General features: G+C 35.5%; 2 protein-coding genes across 2 annotated transcripts in view; one reads left to right on the top strand and one right to left on the bottom strand.

Annotated features, from left to right (window-relative positions):
* LOC133523573 (UBA-like domain-containing protein 1) overlaps window positions 1-15728 on the top strand; it is a 136791-nt gene that overhangs the window by 74486 nt on the left and 46577 nt on the right. The window lies entirely within an intron of this gene.
* The window catches only part of LOC133523564 (uncharacterized), a 94923-nt gene that overhangs the window by 66348 nt on the left and 12847 nt on the right, over window positions 1-15728 (bottom strand). The window contains exon 3 of the mRNA XM_061859218.1: window positions 8232-8399. Within this exon, the coding sequence (XP_061715202.1) occupies window positions 8232-8399 (168 nt within the window). The remainder of the gene's footprint in view (window positions 1-8231; window positions 8400-15728) is intronic.

The following is a 15728-nucleotide window of genomic DNA, read 5'->3' as shown; positions in this document are numbered from 1 at the left end:
GAGCCATAATTTTTGTTCGGTATTTAAAATGTTATTCAGTCAGTGAACTCCATGAAATCTTTAGTGCTTTAGTACGTCGTTACTGTAAGTCTTTGTAACGGCTCTCCTATCTGACTAATTACCGAGGGGAGGTTTAATGCTATCGTTTAAATAAGGTGCAGGATTTTAACGGAATATTTCAAAGACATAAGCTTTACACATTAATTAAAGGGCGGGATACATTTTTTCAGTACTTGAGACTCAAATAGGTAAAACGGGAAATCTATGTACCATAGTTGTTAACTTTTATTTTATTTTTCACAGAAGTAACCTTTTTCTAAAATGTGTTTGACCCAAATCCTAAGTATCGAAAGAGTAGTATCGTAACATTACAAAACAAATAATACTTACCAACTTTCCATACCAATAAAAGAAATGTGGATTGCTAGGTACCTACCAAATTTCGGGCGGATATGATAAAACCTAAGTACGAATGTCTTTAACTATATCGAATAAATATTTAGCAGTTCAGTAAATGCGATCAATAAACACTTTCTACTGCAAAAATAAATCAATTACTTTAGTCTCGCAAGTCAATGAGTTTTACTTGAGTAACACAACGATCTGGATTTCTCCTACAATAAGCGGTCATAAGGCACGGTATTAGGTGCCATTTATGTACTGCATTTACGCTGCAACTTGCCACGTTTCAAGTTTATAACTAACTAGTCAAGTTTGTTACGGAGCTCCGGCTATTTATATGACGAGTTACAACGCAAAAGCAATCGCGTTTGCTTCCAACTGACACTAGGTATCCCAAATAACTAAAGCAGAGCTATCGGACGGTACACCAAGTGATGTTTCGCCGAATTAACATCTGCCGTTGAAAGGGGCTTTGACTACAGGCTAGCCTGGCTTTGTATCTGAGAATATAGATTATGCCGAATATTGCTGCATCATCCGCCCGGTCACCAGTGTAATTACCCGAAATTCAGCACTAACTATTAAATAGTATCTTCGAGTGTTTCTGATCCAAAATAATGGCGTGTTGTGGAATAAGTACCTAGGGACACGATTGTTCTTCAACAAAATTAATTACATCATGCCAAATCATGCTTGAATGCTACCCATAAAAAACTGTTTTTGAAGATAATAAGAACAGTAATTTTACAGTTGTTTATACCAAAACTGTGCCCTCAACAATTAAACTATTCGGTGACGTTATTGTCATATGTAAATATAAAACATGTTTTTATCTAACACACGTACAATAGGACGTATATTCACAACGTGCAAAAATGTAGGTACCAAAAAATTTTTAGTCATTAGGTGTATGATAATGCCAGTTTTAAGTAGTAGCATATGAAAATGAAGTTTCCATTTTTAGAATGCATATGATTTAGCACATATGAACTCTGATTTCAAGTAAGTAATAGTTTTATTTCAATAAGGGAATCAATATTTAACGGATTTTTTGGTACAAAATGCTTTTTACCCTCATTTCTTTAAAACCAGAGGAAAGACCTATGGTTCAAATTCTAGATGGAAACAAAAGTTAACTCTGCCTAAATCCAACTTAGTATTATTTTGAAAAAAAAATGTTTACTTCATGGCAATAAAAGTTTATAATAAGTTACCTGATGATGTAAAAAACAAACCAACAAAATTATTAATTAAATATTTACATTCTTTCAAGCATTGTTTTTACAGTGTAAACGAGTTTCTGGACCATAGTGATTAGTTTCATAGTTTATTTGTTTGATTGTTCCTAGTTTTGTTTTAGTATATTGTGTAAAGCAAAGATATAGATGTAAGAAATAGATATAAGTAAAAATATTTGTACATCGCCTTCTCGGTAGAATATGATAGAACTTGCAATAATTCTAATTTAAGATGAAATCAATGTACCATATTCTGACAAATAAATACATTTCATTTCATTTACTCTTTAAAATAATATTTTGACCATATGCCGCAAATTTATTAAATTTGTTATAATGTAGTATAAATTAGATTAATTTTATTTATGAATATAAGACTTGCATGCCCATTAGCTGGCTGAATACACTGTTCTTTTAAATGTATTTGACAACATCCATTTGACTGTATTCTAGCAAATAAATGGTTTGATATGTGACATGTTCACGATAGTAGTGATAAATATAGAGTGCGGGCAAGAGAGAATACAAATACATGATTGCAACATGACCGAGTTTTTTATTTAAGACTTTTAACATTACAGCAATATATGTAGTATCATTAAAGCAAAATACATATAAAATTGAAATTACCACTTTCTTTCCATTAAGCTACTTGCGTGACAGGTTTAGTACCAGGCCGCATTAAGTGAATATAAAATCGTATAGATATTGCTTAAAATTGGTCAATTTTGGCTCGGTAAGTAATAAAACGATAGTAGCTTTCACGCAGTGCCACTACGGTGCGGGTTGGACTATTCTCCTCGCTCGCCGAACGTATAAGCATAAGCCAGAATAGGTATGAACTCCGATAATGAATAGTTTTTATCACTAACGGCTTTCTAGCCTTGCTAGTAGTGACGCTCTGCCTACGAGGATAGAAATGATACGGTGGAGCCTGGAGGGTCTGGATCGCATCATGGTAACTGCCTTTATTGGTGTGTTTGTCACGAATGTTTTTGAGTTATGCATGTTTTCTATGTACAATAGGGCCTAGTTAATCCGTACACAGGTTAATCCGAACTTCGCTGTAAAACAAACTGCGGAGTGACCCCTTTCTCCGCCGCCGTAATTATATCGGCACTGACCACTTGTTTTGACTAGACTGAAGAAAAAAACCCGTCGTTGCCCGAAAAAATGATGCTGCGTAATTTGAGGAACAAATCCTTTGCTTGAACGATAAATATAACTGAGCAAGCTACATTAGACGAGTTTTTAAAGTGTATTCGCATTTCAAATGGCGATTATAAATAAATAAATATTATAAGACATTATTACACAAATTGACTATGTCCCACGGTAAGCTCAATAAGGCTTGTATTGCGGGTACTTAAACAACGATATATATAATATATACATATTAATAAATACTTAAATATATAGAAAACATCCATGACGGGTCCATGCTCATCACACGAATAAATACCCTTACCAGGATTTGAACCCGGGACCATCGGCTTCATAGGCAGGGTCACTACCCACTAGGCCAGACAAGTCGTCAGGGAATTATGTAAGAGTTAATTAAACTTATGTTTTAATTCTAACATACTATAATTCGAACGCTCCATGATTCCGAACAAGGGTTGTTTTATTGAAGGTCGGATTATCGAGGCCCTACTTTATTTAAGTATGTACCTATAAATTATAATAACATAAGCCTGTAACTTTCCTACACTGGATCTCCAAAAGTGATGCGGTCGCAAAGCGATAAAAATGACAGACCAAGTGACTCCCGCCCGCGCCCGACGAGTGAAAGCTGTGACTGTGACATCACACATCACTGCGCTTCATTGCACATACAAACAGCTGACTACAATGCAGAACTTACAAGGGATTTACTTAGCCGCCTTGTTACATGAACATCTGCGCGTAATCGAATTCCGATAATAGGTATCGTTATTGTTATTCACAATATGATCGTCAATATCGACAGCTTGCCTAACAATTACAATTCTAAATACAGATAATGTGATGTATATATTCATGCAGTGCAACTCTAAAATAGAATAATTACAATATTTCATGCAGATAGCCCGACGCCTAGCCATATGAAGGTATTTAAATATAGTATTAAATAATAATTAAATTAATATGTAACTTTAACAAAGTGTAATGTAGCGTAGGTAATATTTTAGGCACCGCCTTCTGACATGAATATGGTTAACTATGCATGATAATTATCGTTTGTTTCACTTGATTTATTATTCTTGGAACTCTTGTGAAAACATAATTAATTCTAGATCGGCGACATGAGATAATTTTACTTTTTTTTCTCAATATAATAAAGATACTTTTGACGTGACCAGACATTTTATCCCATAAATTCGTTTTTACGTTTAACAGTATGTAAACCATAAATGCAAAAAATATCTCCGAAAAACACATATTTACCTATGTACATTGCGTAATTGTGTGATTTCATGTGAAGTTCCGCATTAGACCAAAAAATATGTAGCCTAATATTCCAATATCCGACACATTTTATGAGGGTTATTGTCGTTGCAACAATAGCAATATTGCAAAGAAGCCTTTATAATAACCTCAAAGTATCTATTTTTAATCGGGCTTAGCCTATAGGTAGGGAGCACCCCTGTGGAGGCTAGGCTCACTCGAAGTTGTGGAGGCTAGGCTCACTCGGCTCGGGCTATTAAGTGCTTCAAACAGACTTTCCTTTTGCGGAGATTAAACGCCCTTCACTTGGTTTACGCGGGGATTTATTAAATAACGCCGTACTTATGTTTTAGTTCGCGTTAGATAGTCTAACCATGTTACTCGTGTATTCAGTTTATGAATGTACACCTAAAATATTAGGTACCTATTTAAAGAATGACGATCTAAAAAAAATGTTCGCGAAAATTAATACTTTTTTAAGGTTGTCAAATATCAAATACCAAATCATTTGCTAGAATACAGTCAAGTGGATGTTGTCAAATACATTTCAAAGAACAGTGTATTCAGCCAGCTAATGGGCATGTAAATCTTATATTCATAAAAAAAATTAATCTAATTTATACTACATTATACTAAATTTTATAAATATGCGGCATATGGTCAAAATATTCTTTTAAAGAGTAAAAAGCATTTTGTACTAAAAATTCCGATAAATGTTTCCTAAATCCAAGCATTTCAGATTCTCTTATTGAATTGGGTAAATTATTATACAATTTGGGTGCCATGGCATAAACACATTTTGCACGAAAGTCCATACATGGACGGACAAATACGGAACCCTACACTGAACTTGGCCCGACCTCTTGGCCGGTGTTTTTAGTTATACAGTGTTGTACATACATGTATAATTTAGATACTTACCTATATACAATTCATACTTGTTAAGCAATCGGTTGAATTTATTTAATAACTTAATTTAGTTGCCGAAGACGGTTAATGAGATAAGTTACTGATAGCTTGATTTTGAAGTTTAGTGTGAGCGTGGTTCTGACAATATTTATTGAACGATATTCACGATTTTCAATTGCCACAGGCATCCTGGTGATTTACTGAAAGATTAATCAAATGAATAGGTATAGCCACTAAAGTAGGTACCAGACTTAAGAGGCGATTGATATGTTTTAATATTAAGTAATATAACAAGAAAAACAAAACATCTAAGTTATCGAAAACTTATTCTGAAATTATCGTCTAAATATTAGAACATTATAACTTAATTACCTAATTAACGACTTGTAATTTTATGTATTTAAAGACGGATTTCATAAACAAATAATAGTTATTTGTACAACAAGAGAGCATAGTTTTATATTTCTTCGAGTGCTTGTTTTGAGTCCCGTGCAAGCGAAAGATTCTATAATAGATTAACGAGCGTAGCAAGTGAATCTAATTTAGAATCTTGAGCGTAGTAAGGGACTCAAAAGCGCACGAGATGTAAATAACTTTGATCTCGTGTAGTACACAAAAATTTTCACGTCAGTCAGCCATCAAAAAATACAACCTGAAAAAATGTAATCCAGACGGACGGATCACTATTTCACTCATGTTTTCTGAAGGTATTCTAACAATTAACTTTAATTACCGCAATAAAACAAAACGAAAGAAATTTCAATAAAATAATACGAAATAAATAATGAATTAACGAACATCAATTGACAGTTCAATCGACAACTTTTTTTTGTAAAAAAAAAAACTTTGTGAGATCCGGTCCGAATTGCGGATACTACTATTTATCAACTATAGTAGAGATCGTTAAAAGTAGTTAAGTAGAAATATTTACTGCGTAACAATTGCGTAAATTTGTATAAGTTCATTGTTTTGATTGTATAATAAAATACCTAAAATATGGTGTTTTTATTAAATTTTAAACTTTTATTTCATTAATTAATTATTACGAATGAAGACTCGTAGGGTGTTTTGGAACGATGCGGTCTGACTTATTTCGGGGGTCTATTATAAACCGTCAATATAGCGTTGAATTACGTATGCACTTTTTTGTCTCTTTCTTTTTGCTAATGACGTGAAAGGGATAAAGACAATAGAATCCAAATATTTCGAACTTGTATTAGGCCCCGCACGTTGAAATGACATTCGAATCTAAAGGTCACTTGAATGTTATTTTGTCTCACTCGGTGAGCAAAATGCGATTTTGCTCACTATTTTTAGGCAGCAAATTACCCTTGTTCGTGCTGCTGACGTGAAAAATATATTGGTATCTAATAACAAACCTACTTATAAGTCTATATAAGGCTATTATTTAATACGTCAATGTTAAGAGGAAATATAAAAAGACATTCTGATAAAAAATTAAAACTAGAAATAAACCTAAAAATTAAATTAATTATAACAAACTAACTGTAACATATCAAAAGCACTATGTCCCGTTCCGACACCTGATCCAAACGTGGCAAAAATGCTAGCGGCATTGCCGCGTTGCACAGCTAGCGATATTTGCTGAACCAGGAAAAAGCCGGCACGGGGGTAGCTATAATGATTTTTGATTCTTATTTTTTAATTTATTAAAGTTATACAGGTTGTGTTTTAGTCACCTACAATAATTTACGGGCTGAAAATATAGGTCATTCTGAGCAACTTTTACTGTGGGACAAACCCCGAAATCGCAAAAAAATTTTACTCTCCCATAGAAAATGTCAAGGTCAGACAGCCGAAATGTATGTAACATCCAAAATTTTGTTTCGAGATTTCGGGGTTGGTCCCATAGTAAAAGTTGCTCACTATGACCTATATATTTACCCCGTAAATTATTGCAGGTGACTAAATAAACAGCCTGTATTACTGATTACTAATTTAACTACAATATCCTTTTGGTAACGTAATCGCTGGTTTTTGTAGAGGCTACTGACTACAGGCATTACAGGCCTGAATTTGTTAATTTATATTTTATCCTCTTCTTGCAAGTACGTACGTAAGCTAATTAGCTAATTGACGGCCCGATTCGAATTTTAAGATACGTCAAATATACCTAGATACGATGTAATAAATATTTAATTTTAAGATTATTATAATATAATGTTTACCCAGGTATTTATTGGCTTTTGTTTTTATAAATGTAGGTGTCACTATAAATTTTGAATTTCTGAATATGGATCCGATATGTCAGTGTCAAAAGTGTTTTTGTTTGAAGAATATAGACATATCCGATCCATATCGTATCTAGAGCAAATATTTGACTTATCTTAAATTTCTAATCGGGCCGTGAGACTTGTACTGCGTTTATGAATAACGCCATAGCCCCCCACCAAAGGTGAAACTAGACTTGTATAAGCTAATGTAGCTATTGGGTTTTTTTAAATGAATGGGTAACTTGTCCTTTAAATTTTTTCAAGCTATCGAAACGTCTGTAACTCAGATTAAAAGATGTCCTCACAATCAATTTACAATTAAAGCATCAAGGTTAGATTTAAAACCGTAGAAGGTAACTTCAGACGTCCGTACTTAGTAATAGTAAATTGTTAACCAACGGATGAACTATTGGCGCCTCGGACTATTAGCACCAAACTACCTCGGCAGAAATAAGTGCCCCCTACTTTTCATCATTTCGGATACGAGGAAATTAAAATACATGTGTTTTTAAAAACATGACTAAGTATATTTTTTATAGCATTTCTTGAGGGTACTGTCAATTAACCATTTAGGTAAAAGTATCGTTATTTATGGGAGTTAGATATCAGAATGGAAATTGTATTACAAATCCATTTAAAACCAAATTTCAATTTCTTATCGTAAAAAGATGAAGAAAAAAAACGTAGTAACCTTGAAAGGAAAATGCTATAGTGCAGAAACGTATCACTTTTTGCACAGTTTTTAGAACAACAACCACCATTCAGACCATGAGAAATGAAAAAATATTTAGTCCCAGTCATATTCGTAATGCGATTATCTCTTATTGCCATGACAATGATTATCAGCGGCAAAGAAGATGGGTGTATTTTGAATCCTCTTTTCAATTAGCAGACGACGGAAAAGCAGGTTGTGTTGCCTCGGCGGCAGTCGAGGTCGGCGGCGGGATGCCCTACAGTGCCTGCACTTGGCGATCGACGGCTATCGTATTTGTCAAAAACAACAACATTGAAAACGAAGTACCTGCAACTTGTCCTCGTCTACTTTGGACTCGGCTTGGTTGAGCGCGTCCTCCTTAGTGTGGCTGGCAGCGGACGCGGCGGGCGCCCGCGCCGGCGCCTCGGCCGTGGACGCGGCCGGAGGCGGAACACCGTGCAACGCGTGCGCATTGGCGATCGGCAGCGGCTCGTCCTAGAACAAACAAATAAATATTTAAATTAATAATAATAATAAATCATTTATTCCAGACAACATCAATCCATAGGTATACATTTACAATAAAAATTAAAAAAGAAATAAAGTTAGGTGTATAACAGGAAAATTCTTGACTAGACATTAAAATTAAATTAACTGAGCATTTGATAATTGATAAAATGAAATACATATATGCACGTTGCACTAGTTGCAGTTCGTAGGTATTCCATTCAACAATTAACGCCGCACAGAGATTTTTTATTTACGAGTAAAGTCTATATTCTGACACAAAAAAATATGTATCTTTTTGTATAGATCGGTAGCAAAAGGCAAAAAAAATCATATGCCAAAAAACAGATTTAATTAGGTATGCTGTGTTGTAAATAATACCTACAGGTCCTATAACAATGAAACGTTTTCAATGTAATGTTCGTATCTTAAACCTTGTGTTATTTCATTAAATCTGTAATGTGACAACATAAAAATGTCCAGCGCCGGTAACATACATTCCTGGAGTCACAGACAAAAAGTTTATCTCGTCATTCTCGCCTCGTGTTTTCGTTTATTACATTCCGTTCGTTTAGTGTTTTCTAAAGTTAGATAATATATAGAGTATTAAGGGGCCCACTGATTACCAGTTTGCCGGACGATATCGGCCTGTCAGTTATTCGCAAAAGCTGACAATCGCAAATAACTGAGAGGCCGATATCGTCCAGCGAACTGGTATTCAGTGAGCCCCTTTACACTAACTAGATACTCGTAATACATTTTTTTGTATTTTTCTGTGGTAGCACATATAAGCATAAATACAGTCGGACAAACAAAAAAAAGCACAAAAAAAAGGCAAAAGCGCGAAGTTCTTCTGGGACTTATTTTCTATGGGACGATAACCCTTTGCGCCTTCATGTTTTAAATTTCCCGGTTTTTCCTACTAACATAAATGTCTTGACAGGCTATAGAAATCCGAATTCGAATTAGATAGTCAAAAAGCAACCGCTTTGTCACATTCAATTTCAAACACATCCACAACTTAAAAAAAAATACGTAACGATGAACAGACAATTAAGACCTTGAGGTTGATACATATTTATTTTCATCTTGTTCGTACAGTCACTTCTGAAAATATCGATACGGACAAAGTGCCAAAGTGCCAAAGTGCAAATATGTATACACGACCTTACTGCCCATATATTACGGTAGTGTATACATATTTTTGACACTTTATCCGTATCGATATTTTCAGACGTGACTGTACTAACACTAACATAGCCCAGATCCAAATGTCGAAACGTATTGCCAGTTAACAGATTTTGGCGTGATTTCGGGGGAAATATCACGGAATCTGCTCATCTGAGTGGTCTTAATTAGATCGGGTATCTAACAACTCGTTTCTACATCTATTAATTCAATTACTGCTATTTTCAGCTGATGTACTGTCGGATTTCACGTTTATCAGGTTTTTTATAGTATGTTGATGTTTTATAACATATTTTTCTTATTTAACAGACGAACTAAAAATAGTAATTTGTCATGGTACTTCATTCCAAATAACAGACAGACTCTAGAAGATGACAAGATCAGGGATTCTAAACCTTTTCTGTGAATTATTTTTTAACAAGAAGCAGAAAAGTTGTAGATACTTAGTATATTTTTATACTATCAAATTTATCTTTTCTATTACTAACGAATCTAACGATCTCTGAGCTAAGCCTAGGTCGGACAGACGGACCGATAGACAAGGTGAAACCATACAATATCCTAATTGGCTACGGAGCCATAAAATATGAAAGAAATTGTTGTTAAGAATCATGACATTCAATTTATTGCAACCGGTTGTTTAACTCCGCCTTTTTAGGCTCTCTTATTTTTATAATACGTCGATGGCAAACAAGCATACGACCCGCCTGATAGTAAGCAGTCTCCGTAGCCTATGGACGCCTGCAACTCCAGAGGTGTTACATGGGTGATGCCGATGCTGACCCAAAGACTACGTACCCTCATTGAGCTATGGCAACCGTACTCACCGGCAGGCACAACACCAGAACTTCTAGTGTTATTTGGCTGCCGTTTTCAGTAAGCTGGAGGCACTTCCTCAGTTGGACTCTGCTCTTGATCTAGAATGACATCCGCTGTGCTGTGCCCTACCACACAAAGCGAAATATATGACATTCACAGCGCCCATACCTCTCTTTTATAGAGTTAAGTTAGAGTCAAACCAAGATTAGTTGGCAGCGATTTTGATAGCCTAGATGGTGCACGGGTTATTTTAAACGTCAATCTTCTATAAAATTATGACGTTTACTTGACACTTGCACCATCTGGGCTATTAAAATCGCTGCCAACTTATCTTTGTCTGACTCTAGTAGGTAAAACCCATAAAAATGACTCTATAAAGAACCATTTTAGGGTTCCGTACCCAAAGGGTAAAACGGGACCCTTTTACGAAGACTTCGCTCTCTGTCCGTCCGTCTGTCACTAGGCTGTATCTCATGAACCGTGATAGCTAGTTGAAATTTTCACAGATGATGTATTTCTGTTGCCGCTATAACAACAAATACTAAATAGTACGGAACCCTCGGTGGGCGAGTCCGACTTGCATTTGTCCGATTTTTCCTTCTAACTAAACAGAATCAGAATCTTTTTTTAACCTATCTGGAATGGACAGAATAATGTCATAAAACATCGGATTTCGATAAATTTACAATACAATACAAATACCTACTCTTAATTGCACACCTCAATACAGAAAACAATACAATGAATACAATAACTCAAAAAAGGTAAACAACAGGCGGCTGAAGTATTAATTTAAATATTTAAGGTGTCAACTGCTTCAACATTGCCTACCATGCCAAACATTGCCGGGCTTGAAAATAAATTTATATGGGGACAATAATAACTTTTTATCTCGTATTCCTGTTAACGGTCACCCTCTTCCCATTATTAAGAATTGAATATAGATACTCGTAGCAATTTGGTAGAGTACCACTGTTTTTAAAAAGCCAAACAATGTTTGGCAATGTTGAAGTAGAAGCTATTAATAAGTAAGTATTACTTTAAAAATATTTAAAAGGAGTTTAAATCTGCTGGATCTCTTACCTACTTATCTATCATAGTCTTATGAAGAAAGATTAATTGAGATAAAAAAGTACCTTAATCAAATAATCACACTGAATAAAATAATACACCAAATAAAATTTTCTTGTTATATTCATATTATGAACAATTTTCATGCAAACTAAACGTGACTAATAACCCACAGTTGATTTACGAAACCAAACCAAGTTTTTCTCAAATAATGAACCTTTACCAACATTACAAAGCAAAAGCATTGGCCGCAAGCCCGTTCACTTTTAGCGCAATAAACATAAAAATGGTCGTCGTAAGATGGCGGTTACTTTTGCATGATAACCCAAGTAGGTACGAGTACTAAATTGGTATATATATACCAACACGCGTTTTATGCAGTTGTACTTAAGTATAGTACCTAGTGGCTCAATGCGAACAGAGAAATATCTGCCTACATAGAGCTTAGTCATTGTTCATGACAATTGCTTGTTCTCACTGGTAATCACTGGAACCAACAACGCAATCATGCAAAGCATTTGAAAAAACATCCATAGGAAAAGTGCAAGGCCGCGCGGCCTCGTCGGTTTTATCAATTATAAACTTTATTATTGTGATAGAAAAACACGTGAAAAATCATATTGTCGTCGTGGGAACTGGGGGGACAAAAGATCCCACTGAGGATCTACTATGCATGCTTCTTTCTGGCCCTCTCATTCCTTATTCCACCTGCTGTCTTGACCTTCAGCAGTGTCCCACCAGTCCTCCCAAAGGCGTCAACCTCATCTCACCGACGCCGACGCAATTTGCTGTCTAGGTCTATCATAAAACTTAAAAAAATATATAAGTAACTTTCTGTTCGTAGAATGAGCTAAACAGTGTGAAAATGAAGTGACGAACATTGACGGGGACGCAGCCGAGCGCGACACCGCAACCGAACCGATAGAAAACAGCGATTACGTTGCTGGCACTATTGTCGTATTGTGCACTACGCCCACAACACTTTTACTGGATTTGCGAAACATTTAAGGCGTTTAGCTGCTGTCGTCTGCCTTGAGTTGCGTGATAACGAGGAAATTGCACCGTTGGAGAGAAACTTTAAAGATATAATCTAGGTTATCTAGACGTAGCGCGTAGGTATACCAACATTTCTTACCTCTGACCACGTACCAAAACCAAATACATCTACTCACACCACAAATATATATAATATTAAAATACTCTGAAATGTACATTGTATTATATACAGGAATAAAACGGATTTAGTAAAATATGTACTTATAGATTTTATAAAACATGTTTGATATTAGTGATTCCTGAATGATGAATCCTGTGATTCATGTGCCTCTGGGTTGCCATCACAAAATTGAGTTCTTCGCTTCGACCCTTATCTGTAATCTAAAAACTACATTCGTCGACACTTTTAATGTCCTTCGTTAGTGTTCCTTAATTTTATTTGAATTAAGCCAACTGTACCTACCAATCTATTTCAAGAACTGGAGCCGCAAGTCAATCTAAAGTGGAATAAGGACTATAAAACTAATGTATTGAAGAGATCCAACTAAAGTCCTAAAACAAAATAGCTAATAGTTTATTGCGACCTTTTTGAGAAATGTCATAGTGTATTGAAACTAACATACAAATACAATCATTTGTAACAAGCCTTACCAAGTGTCAACACAGAAGATACAAATGATATTTAAAAATAGCCAATAAATCACGTTCTACTTGTTAGTTACAAAAATGCATTGTTTATCTCAACTTGTTTTTTTTTTTTGTATTTCCCTATGTCTTTTTATTGACGCATTTTAATATAATTGACGACACAGTTAAAAACATTAACAAGAAACGCCATTTGCACACTGTCACAGAGCATGATTCTTTTATTTTTAATTGCCTACAACGGACAAGTTTACGTGGTGTTCCATGATTGTATTATTGCAGGCTACTCCATCATTTGACCAGCGGTTAGTGCTCGGAGCAAGTCATTAATTAGTCAGATGACTGCATCGCGATGGGACGTGGACGGATGTGACTGAAGATCATTGTAGTGCGCGGGCGCGGAAAATCGGCTGCTTCCGCTCGCAATCCTACCTACGAACGCTAATAATATCATGACATTCCAATTTGTACTTTGTTTTCGAAGATATAATTGACAAATGCGCTGTTTAAAACATATTCTAAACATGACAACCTTCATTGCTTGTGTAAATTCAACTGAACAATCGATCGACCGTGAAAAATCTACGTATTGTTTACGTTCTTTGAATTTGCACCCAACTAATTCAGCCTAATGCTTGATTCGTAGAGAATGCCTTGACGCTTAAATATTTTGCCATTAAGATTAAAGAAATACTGAATAATACTGACGTGGGTTGCGTCATTACTAAACTAAAATGGAGTTGGGCGGGACATGTTGCTAGACAAAGTGATGGCAGGTGGACTAAAATGTTAACGGAATCACAGAATAACTAATAGTACTACCGACGGAATGGTGGCCGCTTTCGGATGAAAGAAGCCCCTCGCGTCCGTTGGCTCGTTGGGTGGACGACATTCGGAAGATTGCGCGTCACTTCTGGATGAGATTAGCTCAGGACCCGAGGCGATAAAGGGCTGATATGATGATGATGAAATACTGAATACAAACCTCCTGTTTATTTACCTTAAAGAGATTGGTCTTTAATGGTTAGGTACTTATAAGTATCTCCTATTGTATATCCTTCGCTTGTAATCTTGATGGTTTGTACCAATTGTATCTCTGTTTTATGTTGTCTGAATGAGAAAAGAGTAGGTATTTGATTTGATGTTATATGCGTATACCTACTCGATACGCATCGAAGCTTGTAGCTGCATTGCATTGAGCTGAATCAAATATTTTCATTCTAGTTGCAACAGCTGTTTACGTTAATCCCGATTTAGACCTTACTTTAGATTCGGTTTTATCTACACTTTACATGAAGCCTAGCAAATCATCCCAAGAAAACCATCTTCTTTCAAGAATAGTATCAGTTGTATTAGAATTAATTATTTATTAGCTCTTTGACTGCTATCAATTTATTAAATCCTTTTCATTTGAATTCCCAATTATGCTGAAATTTACACCCATCCAGTGCTGATAGCGGAATACTACGCATTTGAAATGCACGATGGGTCAATCAAGAGGACTTCACGGTTGTCTGATGTTTATATACAATGTATTAGGTACTATTATAGGTTTGCAAATTTTTAACTATACATTTTTAGAACATGGGTTTAAGTGCAATATACGGGATGTTTATTTAGTCACCTACAATAATGTATGGGCTGAATATATAGGTCATATTGAGCAACTTTTACTGTGGGACCAATCCCGAAATCGCGAAACAAAATTACTCTCCCATAGAAAATGTCGAGGTCAGGCAGCCAAAATTTATGAAACCTATATATTCACCCCGTAAATTATTGCAGGTGACTAAAATAAACACCCTGTATTTTCTTAATAAAAAAATGAATAGTAGATAGGTACTTAAGAGGAATTCCTACTCTCGACTGTTTCCTCCCTGGATGTTTAACCTAGAACAATTATTTTTTCAAATAAGATCAATATTATCAATGTCTGTGCCGCTATGTTTCGCTATTTTGGATTATTTTATTTTGAAGAAACTTACAGCGCCTCGAAAATCGCAAAAACGGCTTAATTGAATTGGCTGCAAAAAAAGGCGCAGTATACAAATATGACAAAAAATATCCAAAAAATCAAAACATAGCGACATAGATCATTTCTTCCTCTTGCAGTTTCCAAATTTCATAATAATTGGCTGCGTTTTTAAGGAGGAAACAGTCGAGAGCGAAACCGCGATTTTTTTGAGTTTTTTGCGTGGGAATTTTAGTCCGAGCTGCAGTTGTCCTTATCGCACGCACGCACCGCCCACCGCAGCGCGACCGAAACATAGCTTCAAAAATTCGAGATTTCACAAGTTGCTCAGCTAGGAATTGCTCTTATGTCTGCAAACGTAAACAGAGAATCTAAAGAAGCAGATTTGACATCTTGATAATCAGAATTAAAACCGCATTTCCTTAAATTCACATCCGTGACATTGACGTCAGGCGCCGAAATTAACGAAAAGCAGTGGCGTGACAATCGCTCTTGTATTAGCCAGCCACTTAGCAATCTTAGCATGACAATAAGTGTGAGACTTACATCGCAACCGACTTGCGAACAATACACGAGGAAAAGAAAGTATGGCCACTCTTTTAAAATATTCGAAAACAATATTAATC

This window comes from Cydia pomonella, chromosome 12 (genome assembly GCF_033807575.1).
Source record: "Cydia pomonella isolate Wapato2018A chromosome 12, ilCydPomo1, whole genome shotgun sequence".
NCBI classification, from domain to species: Eukaryota; Metazoa; Arthropoda; class Insecta; order Lepidoptera; family Tortricidae; genus Cydia; species Cydia pomonella.
The sequence above is the reverse complement of the archived record's forward strand: the minus strand, read 5'-3'. Positions and strand labels throughout refer to the sequence as shown.